The 18,993-nt window shown below is 55.6% G+C and overlaps 1 protein-coding gene across 4 annotated transcripts in view; it reads left to right on the top strand.

The window, feature by feature from the left end:
- LOC122542439 (talin-2) overlaps positions 1 to 18,993 on the top strand; it is a 354,392-nt gene that overhangs the window by 184,177 nt on the left and 151,222 nt on the right. For all 4 annotated transcript variants that reach the window (XM_087982138.1, XM_087982135.1, XM_087982136.1 and 1 more), the window contains 3 exons: positions 9,100 to 9,267; positions 12,339 to 12,633; positions 14,512 to 14,678. In XM_087982138.1, coding sequence (XP_087838264.1) covers positions 9,100 to 9,267; positions 12,339 to 12,633; positions 14,512 to 14,678 — 630 coding nt within the window. The remainder of the gene's footprint in view (positions 1 to 9,099; positions 9,268 to 12,338; positions 12,634 to 14,511; positions 14,679 to 18,993) is intronic.

The raw sequence follows: 18,993 nt of genomic DNA, 5'->3' as shown, positions 1-18,993 counted from the left end.
AATGAGTGGGTAATGAGGCAGACAAAAGCCCAAGTATGTGTGTGCGCTTCTGTTTCCATGGCAACGGTTCCCTGGAACAAATTGCCGACCTTGGGGCTCGAGGGGCGCCACTCTGCTTCACAACATCGCCGACAGGAGCTTTTCCTGCTCTTACTGCCTGACATCAATGTCTATGGTCGGGGGTCTATTGGGGATTTGTCGGTTAATAATTGCCTGGTGTGGTCGTGTTACAAACTTTGTCCTCGATCTTAAACTCTTAAAGTGGGACTTGAACCTGCAGCATTCAGACTCTACCCAATGTGTCACAAGGTGATTCCAGGGAATGTTCATACGATATATTACTGCTGCCAGTAATCAGTAACATTAAAGTTTCGTGTTATTCGCTAATAATCACTGAATTCTATATCTGTGCCATTACTAAGACCCCCTCTGTCCAGATCAATGACATGCCTGCCTCTTGTTCAGCTCAATTCCTGCTACCCCCTCCAGATTTGAAAATCTGGCCCAGTTCCAGTTGCTTCCCTCTGTCTCCCCCTCCCCCCCCACCTCGCTGACCTTCCCCCACTCCCTCACCCACTCTCCTCCCCCTACCCCCACTCTCACTCCTCACCACCACCCCACTCACTCTCTTCCCCCCCCAACCCCCATTCACTCTCCTTCCCCCCACCCCCTCCACTCACTCTCCTTCCATTCACCCCACCACTCGCTCTCCTTTCCCTCACCCCCCCACTCGCTCTCCTTTCCCTCACCCCCCCACTCGCTCTCCTTTCCCTCACCCCCCCACTCGCTCTCCTTTCCCTCACCCCCCCACTCACTCTCGTTCCCCTCACTCCCCCGCTCTCCTTCCCCTCACCACCCCCACTCGCTCTCCTTTCCCCCACTCGCATTCCTTCCCCTCAGCCCCCCCACTCGCTCTCGTTCCCCTCACTCCCCCGCTCTCCTTCCCCTCACCACCCCCACTCGCTCTCCTTTCCCCCACTCGCATTCCTTCCCCTCAGCCCCCCCACTCGCTCTCCTTTCCCTCACCCCCCCCACTCGCTCTCCTTTCCCTCACCCCCCCCACTCACTCTCGTTCCCCTCACTCCCCCGCTCTCCTTCCCCTCACCACCCCCACTCGCTCTCCTTTCCCCCACTCGCATTCCTTCCCCTCAGCCCCCCCACTCGCTCTCCTTCCCCTCAGCCCCCCCACTCGCTCTCGTTTCCCCCACCCCCCACTCGCTCTCCTTCCCCTCAGCCCCCCCACTCACTCTCCATCCCCTCACCCCCCACTCGCTCTCCATCCCCTCACCCCCCCACTCGCTCTCCATCCCCTCACCCCCCCACTCGCTCTCCATCCCCTCACCCCCCCACTCGCTCTCCATCCTCCCACCCCCCCACTCGCTCTCCATCCTCCCACCCCCCCACTCGCTCTCCATCCTCCCACCCCACCACTCGCTATCCATCCTCCCACCCCCCCACTCACTCTCCATCCCCTTACACCCCCACTCACTCCCAATCCCCTCACCCCCCCTACTCGCTCTCCATCCCCCCACCCACCCACTCGCTCTCCATCCCCCCACACCCCCATGCGCTCTCCATCCCCTCACCCCCCCACTCGGTCTCCTTCCCCTCACCTTTTCACCGCCCCCCCACTCGCTCTCCTTCCTCCCGCTCCCCCCACTCTCTCTCCTTCCGTCCCCCCCCACTTGCTCTCCTTCCCCTCACCCCCCCCACTCGCTCTCCATCCCCCCAATTCCCCACTCGCTCTCCATCCCCCCACCCCCCCACTTGCTCCCCACCCCCCCACTTGCTCTCCATCCCCCCACCTCCCCCACTCGCTCTCCATCCCCCCACCTCCCCCACTCGCTCTCCATCCCCCCCAAACCTCCATGCGCTCTCCATCCCCTCACCCCCCCACTCGGTCTCCTTCCCCTCACTTGCTCTCCCTCCCCTCACCGCCCCCCCACTCGCTTTCCTTCCTCCCTCCCCCCCACTCTCTCTCCTTCCTCCCGCCTCCCCCACTCGCTCTCCTTCCCCCCAATTCCCCACTCGCTCTCCATCCCCTCACCCTCCCACTCGCTCTCCTTCCCCTCAGCCCCCCCAACTCGCTCTCCATCCCCCCACCCCCCACACCCCAACTCGCTCTCCATCCCCCCCACACCCCCAGTCGCTCCGCATCCCCTCACCCCCCCCACGCTCTCTCCATCCCCTCACCCCCCCACTCGCTCTCCATCCCCTCACCCCCCCACTCGCTCTCCAACCTCCCACCCCCCCACTCGCTCTCCATCCTCCCACCCCCCCACTCGCTCTCCATCCTCCCACCCCACCACTCGCTATCCATCCTCCCACCCCCCCACTCACTCTCCATCCCCTTACACCCCCACTCACTCCCAATCCCCTCACCCCCCCTACTCGCTCTCCATCCCCCCACCCACCCACTCGCTCTCCATCCCCCCACACCCCCATGCGCTCTCCATCCCCTCACCCCCCCACTCGGTCTCCTTCCCCTCACCTTTTCACCGCCCCCCCACTCGCTCTCCTTCCTCCCGCCCCCCCCACTCTCTCTCCTTCCGTCCCCCCCCACTTGCTCTCCTTCCCCTCACCCCCCCCACTCGCTCTCCATCCCCCCAATTCCCCACTCGCTCTCCATCCCCCCACCCCCCCACTTGCTCCCCACCCCCCCACTTGCTCTCCATCCCCCCACCTCCCCCACTCGCTCTCCATCCCCCCACCTCCCCCACTCGCTCTCCATCCCCCCCAAACCTCCATGCGCTCTCCATCCCCTCACCCCCCCACTCGGTCTCCTTCCCCTCACTTGCTCTCCCTCCCCTCACCGCCCCCCCACTCGCTTTCCTTCCTCCCTCCCCCCCACTCTCTCTCCTTCCTCCCGCCTCCCCCACTCGCTCTCCTTCCCCCCAATTCCCCACTCGCTCTCCATCCCCTCACCCTCCCACTCGCTCTCCTTCCCCTCAGCCCCCCCAACTCGCTCTCCATCCCCCCACCCCCCACACCCCAACTCGCTCTCCATCCCCCCCACACCCCCAGTCGCTCCGCATCCCCTCACCCCCCCCACGCTCTCTCCATCCCCTCAACCCCCACTCGCTCTCCTTCCCCCCACCCCCCACTCGCTCTCCTTCCCCTCAGCCCCCCCACTCGCTCTCCTTCCCCTCGCCCCCTCCACTCGCTCTCCATCCCTCCACCCTCCCACCTGCTCTCTTTCCCCTCACCCCTCCACTCGCTGTCCTTCACCCCCCACTTGCTCTCCTTCCCCTCACCCCGCCCACTCGCTCTCCATCCCCCCAATTCCCCCCCACTTGCTCTCCATCCCCCCAATTCCCCACTCGCTCTCCATCCCCTCACCCTCCCACTCGCTCTCCTTTCCCCCCCCACCCCCCCACTCACTCTTCTTTCCCCCCCACCCCCCCACTCACTCTCCTTTCCCCCCACCCCCCCACCTACTCTCCTTCCCCTCAGCTCCCCCAACTCGCTCTCCATCCCCCCACCCCCCACGCCCCAACTCGCTCTCCATCCCCCCCACACCCCCAGTCGCTCCGCATCCCCTCACCCCCACCATGCTCTCTCCATCCCCTCACCCCCCACTCGCTCTCCTTCCCCCCACCCTCCACTCGCTCTCCTTCCCCTCAGCCCCCCCACTCGCTCTCCTACCTCCCGCCCCCCCACTCGCTCTCCTTCCCCTCACCCCCTCCACTCGCTCTCCATCCCCCCACCCTCCCACCTGCTCTCTTTCCCCTCACCCCTCCACTCGCTGTCCTTCACCCCCCACTCGCTCTCCATCCCCTCACCCCCCCACTCGCTCTCCATCCCCTCACCCCCCCACTTACTCTCCATCGCCCCACACCCCCACGCGCTCTCCATCCCCCCACGCGCTCTCCATCCCCCCACACTCCCCACTTGCTCTCCATCCCCTCACCCCCCCACTCACTCTCCTTCCCCTCAGCCCCCCCAACTCGCTCTCCATCCCCCCACCCCCCACACCCCAACTCGCTCTCCATCCCCCCCACACCCCCAGTCGCTCCGCATCCCCTCACCCCCCCACGCTCTCTCCATCCCCTCACCCCCCACTCGCACTCCTTCCCCCCACCCCCCACCCCCCACTCGCTCTCCTTCCCCTCAGCCCCCCCACTCGCTCTCCTACCTCCCGCCCCCCCACTCGCTCTCCTTCCCCTCACACCCTCCACTCGCTCTCCATCCCCCCACCCTCCCACCTGCTCTCTTTCCCCTCACCCCTCCACTCGCTGTCCTTCACCCCCCACTCGCTCTCCATCCCCTCACCCCCCCACTCGCTCTCCATCCCCTCACCCCCCCACTTGCTCTCCATCGCCCCACACCCCCACGCGCTCTCCATCCCCCCACACGCTCTCCATCCCCCCACACTCCCCACTTGCTCTCCATCCCCTCACCCCCCCACTCACTCTCCTTCCCCTCAGCCCCCCCAACTCGCTCTCCATCCCCCCACACCCCACTCCCTCACCATCCCCAACGCCCCAACTCGCTTTCCATCCCCCCACACCCCCACTCACTCCGCATCCCCTCACCCCCCCCACGCGCTCTCCATCGCCTCACCCCCCCACTCGCTCTCTTCCCCCCCCACCCCCCACTCGCTCTCCTTCCCTCAGCCCCCCCACTCGCTCTCCTTCCTCCCGCCCCCCACTCACTCTCCTTCCCCTCACCCCCCCACTCGCTCTCCTTCCCCTCACCCCCCCACTCGCTCTCCTTCCCCTCACCCCCCCACTCGCTCTCTGTCCCCTCACCCCCCCACTCGCTCTCCGTCCCCTCACCCCCCCACTCGCTCTCCGTCCCCCCACCCCCTCACTTGCTCTCCGTCCCCCCACCCCCTCACTCGCTCTCTGTCCCCCCACCCCTCCACACGCTCTCCATCCCCCCCACCCTCCCACTCGCTCTCCTTCCCCTCACCCCCCCTCCCGCTCTCCTTCTCCTCACCCCCCCACTCGCTCTCCTTCCCCTCACCGCCCCACTCGCTCTCCATCCCCCTCACCCCCCCACTCGCTCTCCCTCCCCTCACCCCCCCCACATGCTCTCCCTCCCCTCACCCTCCCCTCACCCCCCCACTCGCTCTCCTTCCCCTCACCCCCCCACTCGCTCTCCATCCCCCTCACCCCCCCACTCGCTCTCCATCCCCCTCACCCCCCCACTCGCTCACCATCCCCCTCACCCCCCCACTCGCTCACCATCCCCCTCACCCCCCCACTCGCTCTCCATCCCCCTCACCCCCCCACTCGCTCTCCATCCCCCTCACCCCCCCACTCGCTCTCCATCCCCCTCACCCCCCCACTCGCTCTCCTTCCCCTCACCCCCCCCACTCGCTCTCCTTCCTCCCGCCCCCCCCACTCGCTCTCCTTCCTCCCGCCCCCTCCACTCGCTCTCCTTCACTTCACCCCCCCACTCGCTCTCCTTCACTTCACCCCCCACTCGCTCTCCTTCCCTTCACCCCCTCCACTCGCTCTCCTTCCCTTCACCCCCTCCACTCGCTCTCCTTCCCCCTCACCCCCCCACTCGCTCTCCATCCCCCTCACCCCCCCACTCGCTCTCCCTCCCCTCACCCCCCCACACGCTCTCCCTCCCCTCACCCCCCCACTCGCTCTCCATCCCCCTCACCCCCCCACTCGCTCTCCTTCCCCTCACCCCCCCACTCGCTCTCCTTCCTCCCGCCCCCCCCACTCGCTCTCCTTCCTCCCGCCCCCTCCACTCGCTCTCCTTCACTTCACCCCCCCACTCGCTCTCCTTCACTTCACCCCCCCACTCGCTCTCCTTCCCTTCACCCCCTCCACTCGCTCTCCTTCCCCCTCACCCCCCCACTCGCTCTCCATCCCCCTCACCCCCCCACTCGCTCTCCATCCCCCTCACCCCCCACTCGCTCTCCATCCCCCTCACCCCCCCACTCGCTCTCCATCCCCCTCACCCCCCCACTCGCTCTCCATCCCCCTCACCCCCCCACACGCTCTCCCTCCCCTCACCCCCCCACTCGCTCTCCTTCCCCTCACCCCCCCACTCGCTCTCCATCCCCCTCACCCCCCCCACTCGCTCTCCTTCCCCTCACCCCCCCACTCGCTCTCCTTCCTCCCGCCCCCCCCACTCGCTCTCCTTCCTCCCGCCCCCTCCACTCGCTCTCCTTCACTTCACCCCCCCACTCGCTCTCCTTCACTTCACCCCCCCACTCGTTCTCCTTCCCTTCACCCCCTCCACTCGCTCTACTTCCCATCAGTCCCCCCACTTGCTGTCCATCCCCCCACCCTCCCACTCACTCTCCTTCCCCCAACCCCAACTCGCTCTCCTGCCCCTCACCCCCCCACTCGCTCTCCGTCCCCCCACCCGCTGTCGGTCCCCCCACCCCCCAACTCACTCTCCTTCCCCCCACTCGCTCTCCATCTCCCCACACCCACTCCTCTCCTTCACCCCCCCCACTTGCTCTCCTTCCCCTCACCCCCCCCACTCGCTCTCCATCCCGTCACCCCCCCCACTCGCTCTCCTCCCCCCAAACTTCCTCACCCACTCTCCTCCCCCTACCCTCCACTCATTGACCTCCCCCACCCCCCACTCACTCTCCTCCCCCCACCCGCTCCCCTTCCCCCATCCCCCCACCCGCTCCCCTTCCCCCATCCCCCCACCCGCTCCCCTTCCCCCAAACCCCCTCACGCGCTCCTCCCCCCATCTACTCTTCTCTCTCCCCCCCCCACTCGCTCTCCTCCCACCCACCCCACCCTCACCCCCCAACTCGCACTCCTTCACCCCTCCCCCACTCACTTGCTCTCCTTCAGTATCACAGCCTCCTGAAATCTCAGTGCGGGGTCCTTTCCAAATCTGGCCTCTGCACTCTCCTTGATTGTAACTAGTGCACTGTTGATGGCCATTCCTTTATCTGCCGAGACTCTAACCTCTGAAATCTGGTTTTTAACAGGCTCTCAATTTTTTGCATTGAGAGAAATACACTGCATAATGCACACCTTGAGATTAATCAACGCACTGTTTCAGTCTGGCCCTCTGCACAGGAGCATAGATGAAATCCCAGTCCATGCCCACCACCTGAACATACTTAAACATCCAATTAATATCTAATGCAAAGGACCCTCTTGTGGTACAGTGGTATTGTCCCTACCCCTGAACCAGGAGGCCTGGGTTCAAGTCCCACCTGCTCCCAAGTTGTGTTATAACGTCCCTGAGCAGATTGATTGGAAAAATAGTTTAAATGAGAAGAAAGAAAAAGGGAAATATTTAATGTGTGTCCAGATCCTGGGGCTCTGAGGTGCAGATGTAGCGTCCCTGCCTCTGGGCCAGATGGATGTGAAAGCTGTGAAGGTGTGTCACAATACATTCAATCCCAGATGGCTTAAGAGATAGAAGTAGGCCATTCGGCCCATTGTTCCTGCATTAGCTGTTTTGCCAATGCAACCTCCTGCCTTTCCCCCATATTCCTGCACATCATTTCTATCCACACAATTGGCCAGTGCCCCAACTGAACCTGCCTACACTCCATTTCCATGTTGACTATGAAAAATACTCCTCGATTCATTTATATCGTTAAAATTTACTACTTTGATCAGGTTTTGTCATCTGTCCTGACACCAGTATCGTGTGGATCAGGACCAAACTCTACAGCACTTCTGAGATGCACCATCTAACATTTTCTGACTGTGAAGGTGCTCGACAAATATAAATTATTATTAATGCTCAGTATTGGTAACCAGTTATCAATTTCTGCTAGTTCTTAGTGTTGTTAAACGATAATCCAACGGTATTAATGTTCAGAGTTTATTCACCAGTAATTAATTAATACAAATGATCAGTGTTGTTATTTAGTGATCTTTTAGTCTTACCACTCAGCGGTATTAACCAGTAAAGGTTAATCTTAATACTTAGTGTCATTATCAAGTAACCGGTTAGTGTTAAAACCGCATGTGTTAACCAATAATCAGCGTTTAGCGTTCATTAGCAGAGGGATTGAATTCAAGAATCGTGAGGTGATGTTGCAGCTGTACAGGACCTTGGTTAGGCCACATTTGGAGTACTGTGTGCAGTTCTGGTCACCTCACTTTAGGAAAGATGTGGAAGCTTTGGAGAGGGTGCAGAGGAGATTTACCAGGATGTTACCTGGAATGGAGAATAGGTCGTACGAGGATAGGTTGAGAGTGCTAGGCCTTTTCTCATTGGAATGGCGAAGGATGAGGGGTGACTTAATAGAGGTTTATAAGATGATCAGGGGAATAGATAGAGTAGACAGTCAGAGACCTTTTCCCCAGGTACAACAGAGTGTTATATTGGGGACATAAATCTAAGTTGAAGGGTGGAAGGTATAGGGGGGATGTCAGGGGTAGGTTCTTTACCCAGAGAGTGGTGGGGACATGGAATGTGCTGCCTGTGGGAGTGGCAGAGTCAGAATCATTGGTGATCTTTAAACGGCAATTGGATAGGTACATGGATAGGTGCTTAAGCTAGGACAAATGTTCGGCACAACATCGTGGGCCAAAGGGCCTGTTCTGTGCTGTATTGTTCTATGTTCTATGTCTATGTTCTATCAGTTTGGGTCAGCCCCCAGTAATCAATTAGTGTTATCGCGCAGTATTGTTAACCAGTGGCTGTTACTGCTCAGTGTTATTAACTAGTAACTGTTTATAGTTAATGCACATTGTTATTATCAAGTAATCAGTTACTGTTAAAGCTGAATGGTAACCAGTAATCAGTTAGTTTGATGTTCAGTGCGATTAATCAGTAATCGATCAGTGCATTGCTAACTAGTAATTGGCGAGTGTTAATGCTCCATGTTTGAAACAATTATCAATTGTGGTGATTAAGATACAATGCATGATCTCAAAAGCTCCTGTGGCACAGTGGTAGTGTCCCTACCTGTGAGCCAGGAAGCCCAGTTTGAGTCCCACGCGCTGCAGTTACTGTGTAATAACATTTAATGATAATTAACCTATCCCTTGTTTGACAATAGACCGTGTCCAGTAGCAGCCTCTAGTCTATGCCGTTTTTATTTCTCCCCATTCTGTGAACGCATGAAGTCAGGGTGAGGTTGTGGCCCAGGTCTAAGCAAAGCCCATGGCTGAGCCGCTTACCACCTTTGTCTCCCCCTTGTGGCAGGATGTGCTGATGAGCTTGGCCAAGGCGGTGGCCAATGCAGCCGCCATGTTGGTCCTGAAGGCGAAGAACGTGGCCCAAGTGGCGGAGGATACCGTGCTCCAAAACCGGGTGATCGCTGCTGCCACGCAGTGTGCCCTCTCCACCTCCCAGCTGGTCGCCTGTGCCAAGGTGAGTGCAGGGGCACGAGGAAAGATCCCAGACTTCCTCGTCACTGGGTCCCAGTGCTTCAGCGGGGATGCCTGTATTTTGCATCTTTGCAAGTGGGTTTGATTTACATCAAGGCTGTGAATTTGAATTTGAATTAATGCACTCACATGAATGCAGTGAAAAGTTTACTAGTCGCCACTTACGGCGCCATCCTGGGTACAAAATCTCGGTACAAGACAGAACAATAAAGAAAACAAAGTTTAAAAAGTTAAAGGTTACAGTCATAGAGTATGGAAACAGGCCCTTCGGCCCAAACTGGTCCATGCTGATCAGGGTGCGCATTCACCTTGTTCTAACTGCCCACATTGGCTCTATATCCCTCTAAACCCTTCCCAACCATGTACCTATCCAAATGTTTATTAAATGTTGCTATTGTACCTGCCTCAACCACTTTCTCTGGCAAGATTAGAGTGCTGCTGGAAAAGCACAGCAGGTCAGGCAGCATCCGTAGAGCAGGAAAATCAGCGTTTCAGGCAAAAACCCTTCATCAGGAATGGTTTTTGCCTGAAACATTGATTTTCCTGCTCCACAGATGCTGCCTGACCTGCTGTGCTTTTCCAGCACCACTCTAATCTTGACTCGAATCTCCAGCATCCACAGTACCTACTTCTGCCCACTTTCTCTGGTAGCCCATTCCCACTCTCTGCATGAAGAAATTGCCCCTCAGGTCCTTCTTAAATCTTTCCCCTCTCACCTTAAACCTATGCTCTCTAGTTTTCAGCTCCCTATCCCTGAGAGAAAAAGATTATATACATTCCATCCTATCTATGCCCCTCATGATTTCATACGCCTCAGTAATGTCACCTCCTCATTCTCCTACATTCCAAGGAATAAAGTCCTATCCTGTCCAACCTCTCCCGAAAACTCAGGCCTGCTAGTCCTGGGAGAGAGTGGGGGCTGCAGGAGAATCAGGGTCAAAAACGGTGGTGCTGGAAAAGCACAGCAGGTCAGACAGCATCCGAGGGGCAGGAGAGTCGACGTTTCGGGCATAAGATTCCTGATGAAGATCTTATGCCCGAAACGTCGATTCTCCTGCTCCTCGGATGCTGCCTGACCTGCTGTGCTTTTCCAGCGCTACACTTTTCGACCCTACCAGTCCTGGCAACATCCTCGTCAATCTTCTTTGCACTCTGTCCAGTTTAACCATGTCTATCCTTACTAAACGTTGTGCTTACTTACAAAGTAGGAAAACAAAGGAACACAGTTAACAGTCCAACACCCAGTCTGTAAGTGCCTAGCCATGCTGGGCTCACTCTCCTCATGAGGGCTCGCTATCCCGCGAACCGACCCCAGCCTGCCCCTTCCCGCTCACGCCATTTGGTTGGTGCAGGGTGTTACATCCTGACCTTTGACATTTGGCTGCTGAGGTCAGGCCAACCCAATTGAAATGCGTGGAAACTTCATCCTTGGCTGGCTCGGGGACAAGCCGTATCCCAGGCAACCCAGAATATGGGCATAAATTGACTTTGTTAATCAGACAAGCCATGAGAAGTGAAAGGAAGGAGCATTGTTTACCCCCACCCCCACCCCCAACCATCGCCCTGTTGTAGGTCGACACATCCTTCCTGTGTTGGCTCACATTGTGATGACGCCCACCTAATACGTCTAACTTCAAAAGGACAGTGTCCATTCCTGAACTCTTGCACACCCCTTGTGTCAGGCAGAAGGTAAAGAAGCCTGATCACACCCACCAGCAGGCTCAGGAACAGCTTCTTCCCAGCCGTTATTAGACTGATGAATGGACTCTCTAGCCTCAATAAGCAATGTAACTTGCAGGCCCCTATCTAAGTCTTTTTGATCTGTACATCCTTGCTTATGTGATCTGTCCGTACTGCTCGTAAACAAAGCTTTTCACTGCACTTGGATACACATGACAATCAATCAATCAATCAACATGCTCATTTACTAAGGGTGAAAATTTATAGAATAATGGAAAAATACAGGTAAATGGGAAAGTTCATTCCAAGAAGGAGCTGAATGGGGAAAGGGTGATGGAGAGAAATGTTTGTCAATTGCGTGTCTGTCCATTATAGACACCGGAATTGATTCTGAGCATTAACTATGAGGAACAGTTGAGATGGGACCTTAACAGCAAAAATAAATGGGCTGAATGGGCTCTGCTGTGCTGGAAGATGCTATGGCATCTGATAGCTTGGGTCAGAGCTTTGTCTAATTGTTATGCTGGATGTGACTTGACTCTTATCAAATTGGTTTAGAGGGATATGGGCCAAATGCTGGCGCATGGAACTGGATTAATTTGGAGGAGGCACGGTGGCTCAGTGGTTAGCAATGCCTCACAGCGTCAGGGACCCGGGTTTGATTCCAGTCTCGGGTGACTGTCTGTGTGGAGTTTGCACATTCTCCCCGTGTCTGTGTGGGTTTCCGCTGGGTGCTCCGATTTCCTCCCACAATCCAAATTTGTGCAGGTCAGGTGGATTGGCCACGCTAAATTGCCCATAGTGGTAGAAGCATTAGTCAGGGGTAAATATGGGGAATGGGTCTGGGTGGGTTACTCTTCGGAGGGTCGGTGTGGACATGTTGGGCTGAAGGGCCTGTTTCCATACTGTAGGGAATCTAATCTAATCTACTCATATCACGTTAGCATGGGTGAATTAGAATCCCTGCGGTGTGGAAACAGGCCCCTCTGCCTAACAAGTCTACACTCACTCTCCGAAGAGTAATCCACCCAGACCCATTCCCCTACCCTCTTACTCTGCATTTACCCCTGACTAATGCACCTAACCCACACATCCCTGAACACTATGGGGCAATTCAGCATGACCAATTCACCCTAACCTGCACATCTTTAGACAATGGGAGGAAACCCACGCAGACACAGGTAGAATGTGCAAACTCCACACAAACAGTTGCCCGAGGCTGGAATCAAACCCAGGTCCCTGGCGCTGTGAGACAGCAATGCTCACCACTGAGCCACTATGCCGCCCCAGGGTCTGTTTGCATGCTGTACAACTCAATGACAGCTATTGGTATCGGTGTTCGGCAAATGACCAATCTTGTGTGTTCCGGTGCAGGTGGTCAGTCCGACCATCAGCTCGCCCGTGTGCCAGGAGCAGCTGGTGGAAGCCGGGAAGCTGGTGGACCGCTCGGTCGAGGGCTGTGTCAAAGCTTGCCAGGCGGCCACAGAGGACACAGAGCTCCTGAAGCAGGTCAGCGCCGCGGCCAGCGTGGTGAGCCAGGCCCTCAACGACCTCCTCCAGCACGTGCGCCAGTACGCCAGCAGGGGGGAGCCCATTGGGCGCTACGACCAGGCGACCGACACCATCATGACTGTGACCGAGAGCATCTTCAGCTCCATGGGCGATGCGGGTGAGTCGGGAGTAGCCTCGAGGGGCACACGCTGCGTCTGGGAAAACCATTAGCAGAAAAATGTTAATCTGCAATGAGCCCTTGCCAGTAGGTAGTAGGGTCTGGTGAGTGTCTTTACAACATATCTGTTAGGAGCAGGAGTAGGCCTCAGGCCTGGTACGCCATTTTGATAAGGTGCCTCTTCTTCAGAATCCTGAAGAGTTACACTAAACTCTAAACTCTGTTTCTGTCTCCACAGTCAACTGCAATGTTTCCGTAGCATGCTCTATTTGTTTCAGATTTCCAGCATCCGCAGTATTCTACTTTTTTTTAAAGATAATAATTATGCCTCCATCTATTAGTAGTAGACAAGCAAGAGGCCGGTAGAACACAGCAAGCCAGGCAGCATCAGGAGGTGGAGAAATCAACATTTCAGATGTAACCTTTCAGGAATGAAGAAGGGTTACATCTGAAACGTTGACCTCTCCATCTCCTGATGCTGCCTGGCTTGCTGTGTTCCTCCAGCCTCCTGCTTCTCGACTTTGGATTCCAGCCTCTGCAGTTTTGTTTTGTCTCTGTCGTACTGCGGGCAATGGAAATCCAGAATTATGTACATACTGAAGAGAGAGAGAGAGAGGAAGAGAGTTAACATTTCAGGTGGAAGACCGTTGACTTGAATGTTTCAAAGGAAGGATTTTGAAGCAATTTCAGGAGATATTTGAAAATGATTGTTTAACCTGGACTTTAGCCTGAAGAGAGTAATGCTGGATCGGTGATAGGTTTTCGGGTTTGTGGCAATTTAAATGAGGTCTCTTGCTATACGGAAAATGTCGAATACTGAAAAAGTAACGGGGACACCACTTTTCAACATTGGTATGGGAAGCATCAGGCAACTCACCATCAGCGTGGTTCAAAAATTGGGAAAACATTCAGCTGATCAGCCGCCTTTAGCATTTTGTTTAAAAAGGAGAGTGGATCCCTAGTTGATGAGGGAAGGCCCTGTGTGCTCAGAGTACTGGGAAGGCTGTCAGTAGGAGCTGGAGTAGGCCATTTGGCCCTTCAAGCCTGCTGTCCTGTTCATTATGGTCATCTGTCTCAACGCCATTTTCCCACTTGCTCCCCTTGTGGCCTTTACAAGCTCTTTCCTGGATATATTCAGTGACTTAGCTTCCACAGCCTCCTGCGGTAGAGAATTCCATGGGTTTGAGGCAAGACATTTTTCCTCATCTCAGTCCTAAATGGGCCACCACAAATACTGAGAGAGTGTCTGCCGGTTCAAGACTCCCTGACGGGGCACCTTGTCTGTTCACCCTGTTAAGAATTTTATACATTTCAATCAGATTCCCTCCCGTCCTTTTAAACTCTAGTGAATACAGGTCCAAGTCAAACCAATCTCTCCGTGTAAAACAGTCGCGATGTCCCCAGTTTCAGGTGAGTGAACATCTGCTGTACTCCCTCTATGGCAAGTATATCCTTTCCCAGGTAGGGGGAAACCCCAGAGAAAGCTTGTTCAATTGGTAATTTCTAGGATGACGACAGGATTTTGGGGCAGATGGAGTGGACTATGCCAACCTCTTCATGGGATCTTCTCTGCTGCTGAGTTACAGGAATATTTTGGATCCAGATTTCCAAAAGGGTCAAATTGAAGGGTAGTTGGATCTTGGGAAGGATCCAGGAGCCAGGACAAGTGAATCTGGGATGGTGTAGAAATAATGGTGGAAGTGATTTGGTGGGCAGAGGGGGGAGCGATGCAGCAGCTCGCGAGCTGGGGGAGGGAGGCCAGTCGGGTTAATGAGGGGATTAGCGTGACTCTGGGTCGGTGAGAGGGTACACGGTCAATTGGGCTGGGCTGGGCAGGGCAGAGTTGATTAACCGTGAGTTGGCGTCTGTGGCCCACAGGGGAGATGGTTCGGCAAGCGCGAGTGCTGGCCCAGGCCACCTCGGATTTGGTGAACGCCATGAGGTCGGACGCAGAGGCAGAGAGCGATGTCGATAACTCCAAGAAGCTGCTAGCCGCTGCCAAGTTATTGGCTGATTCCACAGCGAGAATGGTGGAAGCTGCAAAGGTATTTAATTTCCTCTGAATCGGCGGAAATCTCAATCCAAACAGTCTCACTTTTTTTCATAATCATTAGCGGGATGAGGGTGCCGCTGGCTGGGTCAGCAATTATGGCCCATCTCCGAGTCAGAACGAAGGTCACATGTGGGCCAGACCAGGTAAGGATGGCAGTTTCCTTCCCTGAAGGACATCAGTGAACCAGATCATAAAATCACTACAGTGTGGAAGCAGGCCATTTGGCCCATGGAGTCAATACTGACCTTCTGAAGAGCATCCCACCCAAACCCATTACTCCTGTAATGCTGCATTTCCTGTGGCTATGCACATCTCTGGACATGGGAACCCAGAGGAAACCCATGCAAACATGGGGAGAACGTGCAAACAGACAATCGCCCGGGTCCCTGGCACTGTGAGGCAGCTATGCTAACCACTGAGCCACGGATGGATTTTTCCAACGATCAGCGGTGGCTTCACGGTCATCATTGGACTTTTAATTTTTATTCCACTGTCTGTCATGCCAGGATTCGAACCCAGGTCCCCAGAACATAACCTGGGTGTCTGGGTTAACAGTGCAGCGACAATACCATTAAGCTATCTCCTCCCACCGACAAACAAACTGATGTACTTTGCCTTAATTCCAGATATGGCTGTTCCAGCATATTCCCAGTAGGTATCCCAATTCCACCCTCTTTAAACTCAATCTCACCCAAACCTTTGCTCTTCGAGCTCTCAACATGTCCAGATCCTTTATCACCTCGTGCTCACTAACCAACCCTGTCCTGGTTAGGACCGTAAAGCAGAGTAGTACATCCAGCCCAGTGAGGGGGTGCTCCCATTCAGTGAGATCATGGCCAATCTTATAATCCTGAAATCCACTTTTCCCCATCATCCGTGATTCCCTTGACTGACTAAAAACCTGTCTATCTCAGCTTTGAGTTTACTGAATGAGCCGGCTTCCACAGCTCTCTGCAGTAAAGAATTCCACAGATTCACTCCGCTCTGAGAGAAGGAATCCCTTTTTATCTCTATCCTTGAATGTACAAACCTTTATTCCCTCTCGTCCTCGACTTTCCCACCAGGGAAAACAACCTTTCTGCATGCACTCTATGGATTCACCTTTAGTGTTTTAGTAAGAATGTTTCTTTAATGTCCCCTTACGTGTTTCAGTAAGATCTGCTCTCATCCTTCGATACTCCAATGAGTACAGGCCCAACCTACTCAATCTGTCCTCATAAGACAGTCCTTTCATGTGGGTATCAACTGAGTGAACCACAGGATCCCTACAGTGTGAAAACAGGCCCGTCGGCCTAACAAGTCCACACCAACCCTCCGAAGAGTAACCCACCCAGACCTATTTCCCTACCTTATTCCCCTACATTTACCCCTGACTAATACACCTAACCTACACATCCCTGAACACTATGGGCAACTTAGCGTAGCCATTTCACCCTAACCTGCACATCTTTGGATTGTGGAAGGAAACCGGAGCACTTGGAGGAAACCCACTGGGAGGATGAGCAAACTCCACACAGACAGTTGCCCGAGGCTGGAATCGAACCTGGGACCCTGGTGCTGTGAGGCAGCAGTGCTAACCACTGAACCACCGTGCCATTTCTCACTGAATTTCCTCCAATGTTAATATATCTTTCCTTTTTGTGGTTATTTAGCCTGTTAATCACAGCCTTGCAGACATAATCTGATTTTCAGCAGTCTTGCTCAGGGTTGAATATGGTTGAGTTTGGTTTGTCATGTTTCCCCTGACTCCCAGAGTGTCTACAGTCTGCTGCCGAGCAAACTCATTGGATTTGATATGTTCTCAACTGTCGTTTACTGGGACTGACACAGAGGGCGGAGTTGCGGTCTAGTCAGAGTTGTTCTGTAAACATTACAAACGAATCTCCATGAGGAAAAAGAAAATGCAATTTGATCCAAAAAGCCAGACCCCCTTAGTTTCCAACTCCTGCTGTCTGCAGAACTGATAGATTGTGATATTGGACAAAAAAGCCAGTCGATACTCCAGGGACAGCTTTGAAATATGAATTCAATTCATCCGATACTTAATGAGCTGGTGCTTGAAGTTGGCTCGGTGACACTGAAACTGACTGCACGGCATGTCCTTCAAGGCCGGGTGATCCTACAGCCCTGCCCATTGGCTGGGTGACCCTACAGCCCTGCCCATTGACTGGGTGACCCGACAGCCCTGCCCATTGGCTGGGTGATCCTACAGCCCTGCCCATTAGCTGGGTGATCCTACAACCCTGTCCATTGGCTGGGGATCCTACAGCCCTGCCCATTGGCTGGGTGATCCTACAGCCCTGCCCATTGGCTGGGTGATCCTACAGCCCTGCCCATTGACTGGGTGACCCTACAGCCCTGCCCATTGGCTGGGTAACCCTACAGCCCTGCCCATTGACTGGGTGACCCGACAGCCCTGCCCATTGGCTGGGTGACCCGACAGCCCTGCCCATTGGCTGGGTGATCCTACAACCCTGCCCATTGGCTGGGGATCCTACAGCCCTGCCCATTGGCTGGGAGATCCTACAGCCCTGCCCATTGGCTGGGTGATCCTACAGCCCTGCCCATTGGCTGGGTGATCCTACAGCCCTGCCCATTGGCTGGGTGATCCTACAGCCCTGCCCATTGGCTGGGTGATCCTACAGCCCTGCCCATTGGCTGGGTGATCCTACAGCCCTGCCCATTGGCTGGGTGATCCTACAGCCCTGCCCATTGGCTGGGTGATCCTACAGCCCTGCCCATTGGCTGGGTGATCCTACAGCCCTGCCCATTGGCTGGGTGGTCCTACAGCCCTGCCCATTGGCTGGGTGATCCTACAGCCCTGCCCATTGGCTGGGTGATCCTACAGCCCTGCCCATTGACTGGGTGACCCTACAGCCCTGCCCATAGATTTATAATCCTACAGCCCTGCCCATTGACTGGGTGATCCTACAGCCCTGCCCATTGACTGGGTGACTCTACAGCCCTGCCCATTGACTGGGTGACTCTACAGCCCTGCCCATTGACTGGGTGACTCTACAGCCCTGCTCATTGACTGGGTGACCCTACAGCCCTGCCCATTGGCTGGGTGACTCTACAGCCCTGCCCATAGATTTATAATCCTACAGCCCTGCCCATTGACTGGGTGATCCTACAGCCCTGCCCATTGACTGGGTGACTCTACAGCCCTGCCCATTGACTGGGTGACTCTACAGCCCTGCTCATTGACTGGGTGACCCTACAGCCCTGCCCATTGGCTGGGTGACTCTACAGCCCTGCCCATTGACTGGGTGATCCTACAGCCCTGCCCATAGATTTATAATCCTACAGCCCTGCCCATTGACTGGGTGACCCTACAGCCCTGCCCATTGACTGGGTGACCCTACAGCCCTGCCCATTGGCTGGGTGATCCTACAGCCCTGCCCATTGGCTGGGTGATCCTACAGCCCTGCCCATTGGCTGGGTGATCCTACAGCCCTGCCCATTGACTGGGTGATCCTACAGCCCTGCCCATTGACTGGGTGACTCTACAGCCCTGTCCATTGACTGGGTGACCCTACAGCCCTGCCCATTGACTGGGTGATCCTACAGCCCTGTCCACTGGCTGGCACGTGATGCTTGCTGAACCTTGCCGCACTCCAGGAGAGAGGAGATTGGTACTGAGTATTGCCTTGCACAGATGGACAGATGTTCCGGTTCAGAGGGAGGCCATTTGACCATCGTGCCATACGAGCAGTTCACTTCCTGCCGTTCTCCCTGTAGCCCCCTTCACGTCCTTTTCCTTTTCAGAGCACCGCAGTCTAATTCCCTCTTTGAACGCATCGATTGAGCCTGCCTCCACCACACGCTCTCAGGCGACTCATTCCACATCTCAGCCGCTCCCTACGTTAGAAAAATGATTTCTCCCGCTCGTTGCTTTTGATTCTCTCGCCAAAGTAAAGGTATGCCCTCCCTCATTCTCAGTCTTTCTGCCCTGTCTACCCCTCATGATTTCTGAGCGACTCGATCAAGTCTCTCCGTCTTCTGCAGACAGACAAATTCCGTGCTGTAGCTTCATGTTGGATTGTAGCCATTCTGCAGTTCTCATCGGGCAGATTCCGAGAGGAGCCGGGGCTGGTATCTGCTGTCCCGTGTCTTAAAATTGCCCCAGCTCTGAAGACGAGCTGTCACAGCTCGTTTGGTTTAGATTGAAGCAGAGGCGAATAATGATTGAGGGAGCGAAGAGACCAGATGTGAGGTCGCTTCATGGTTCACTGTTGCTGTGGTTGCAGGCGGGCTTTTGAACATCTACACAAGTGCTAATGCGATGCGTTTCTGGGCTGGGTGAT

Source organism: Chiloscyllium plagiosum, unplaced genomic scaffold, assembly GCF_037043375.1.
Source record: "Chiloscyllium plagiosum isolate Xiang-an unplaced genomic scaffold, Cpla_swu_hap1 HiC_scaffold_42, whole genome shotgun sequence".
Taxonomy (NCBI): Eukaryota; Metazoa; Chordata; class Chondrichthyes; order Orectolobiformes; family Hemiscylliidae; genus Chiloscyllium; species Chiloscyllium plagiosum.
This window is presented reverse-complemented; position numbering and strand designations above follow the sequence as displayed.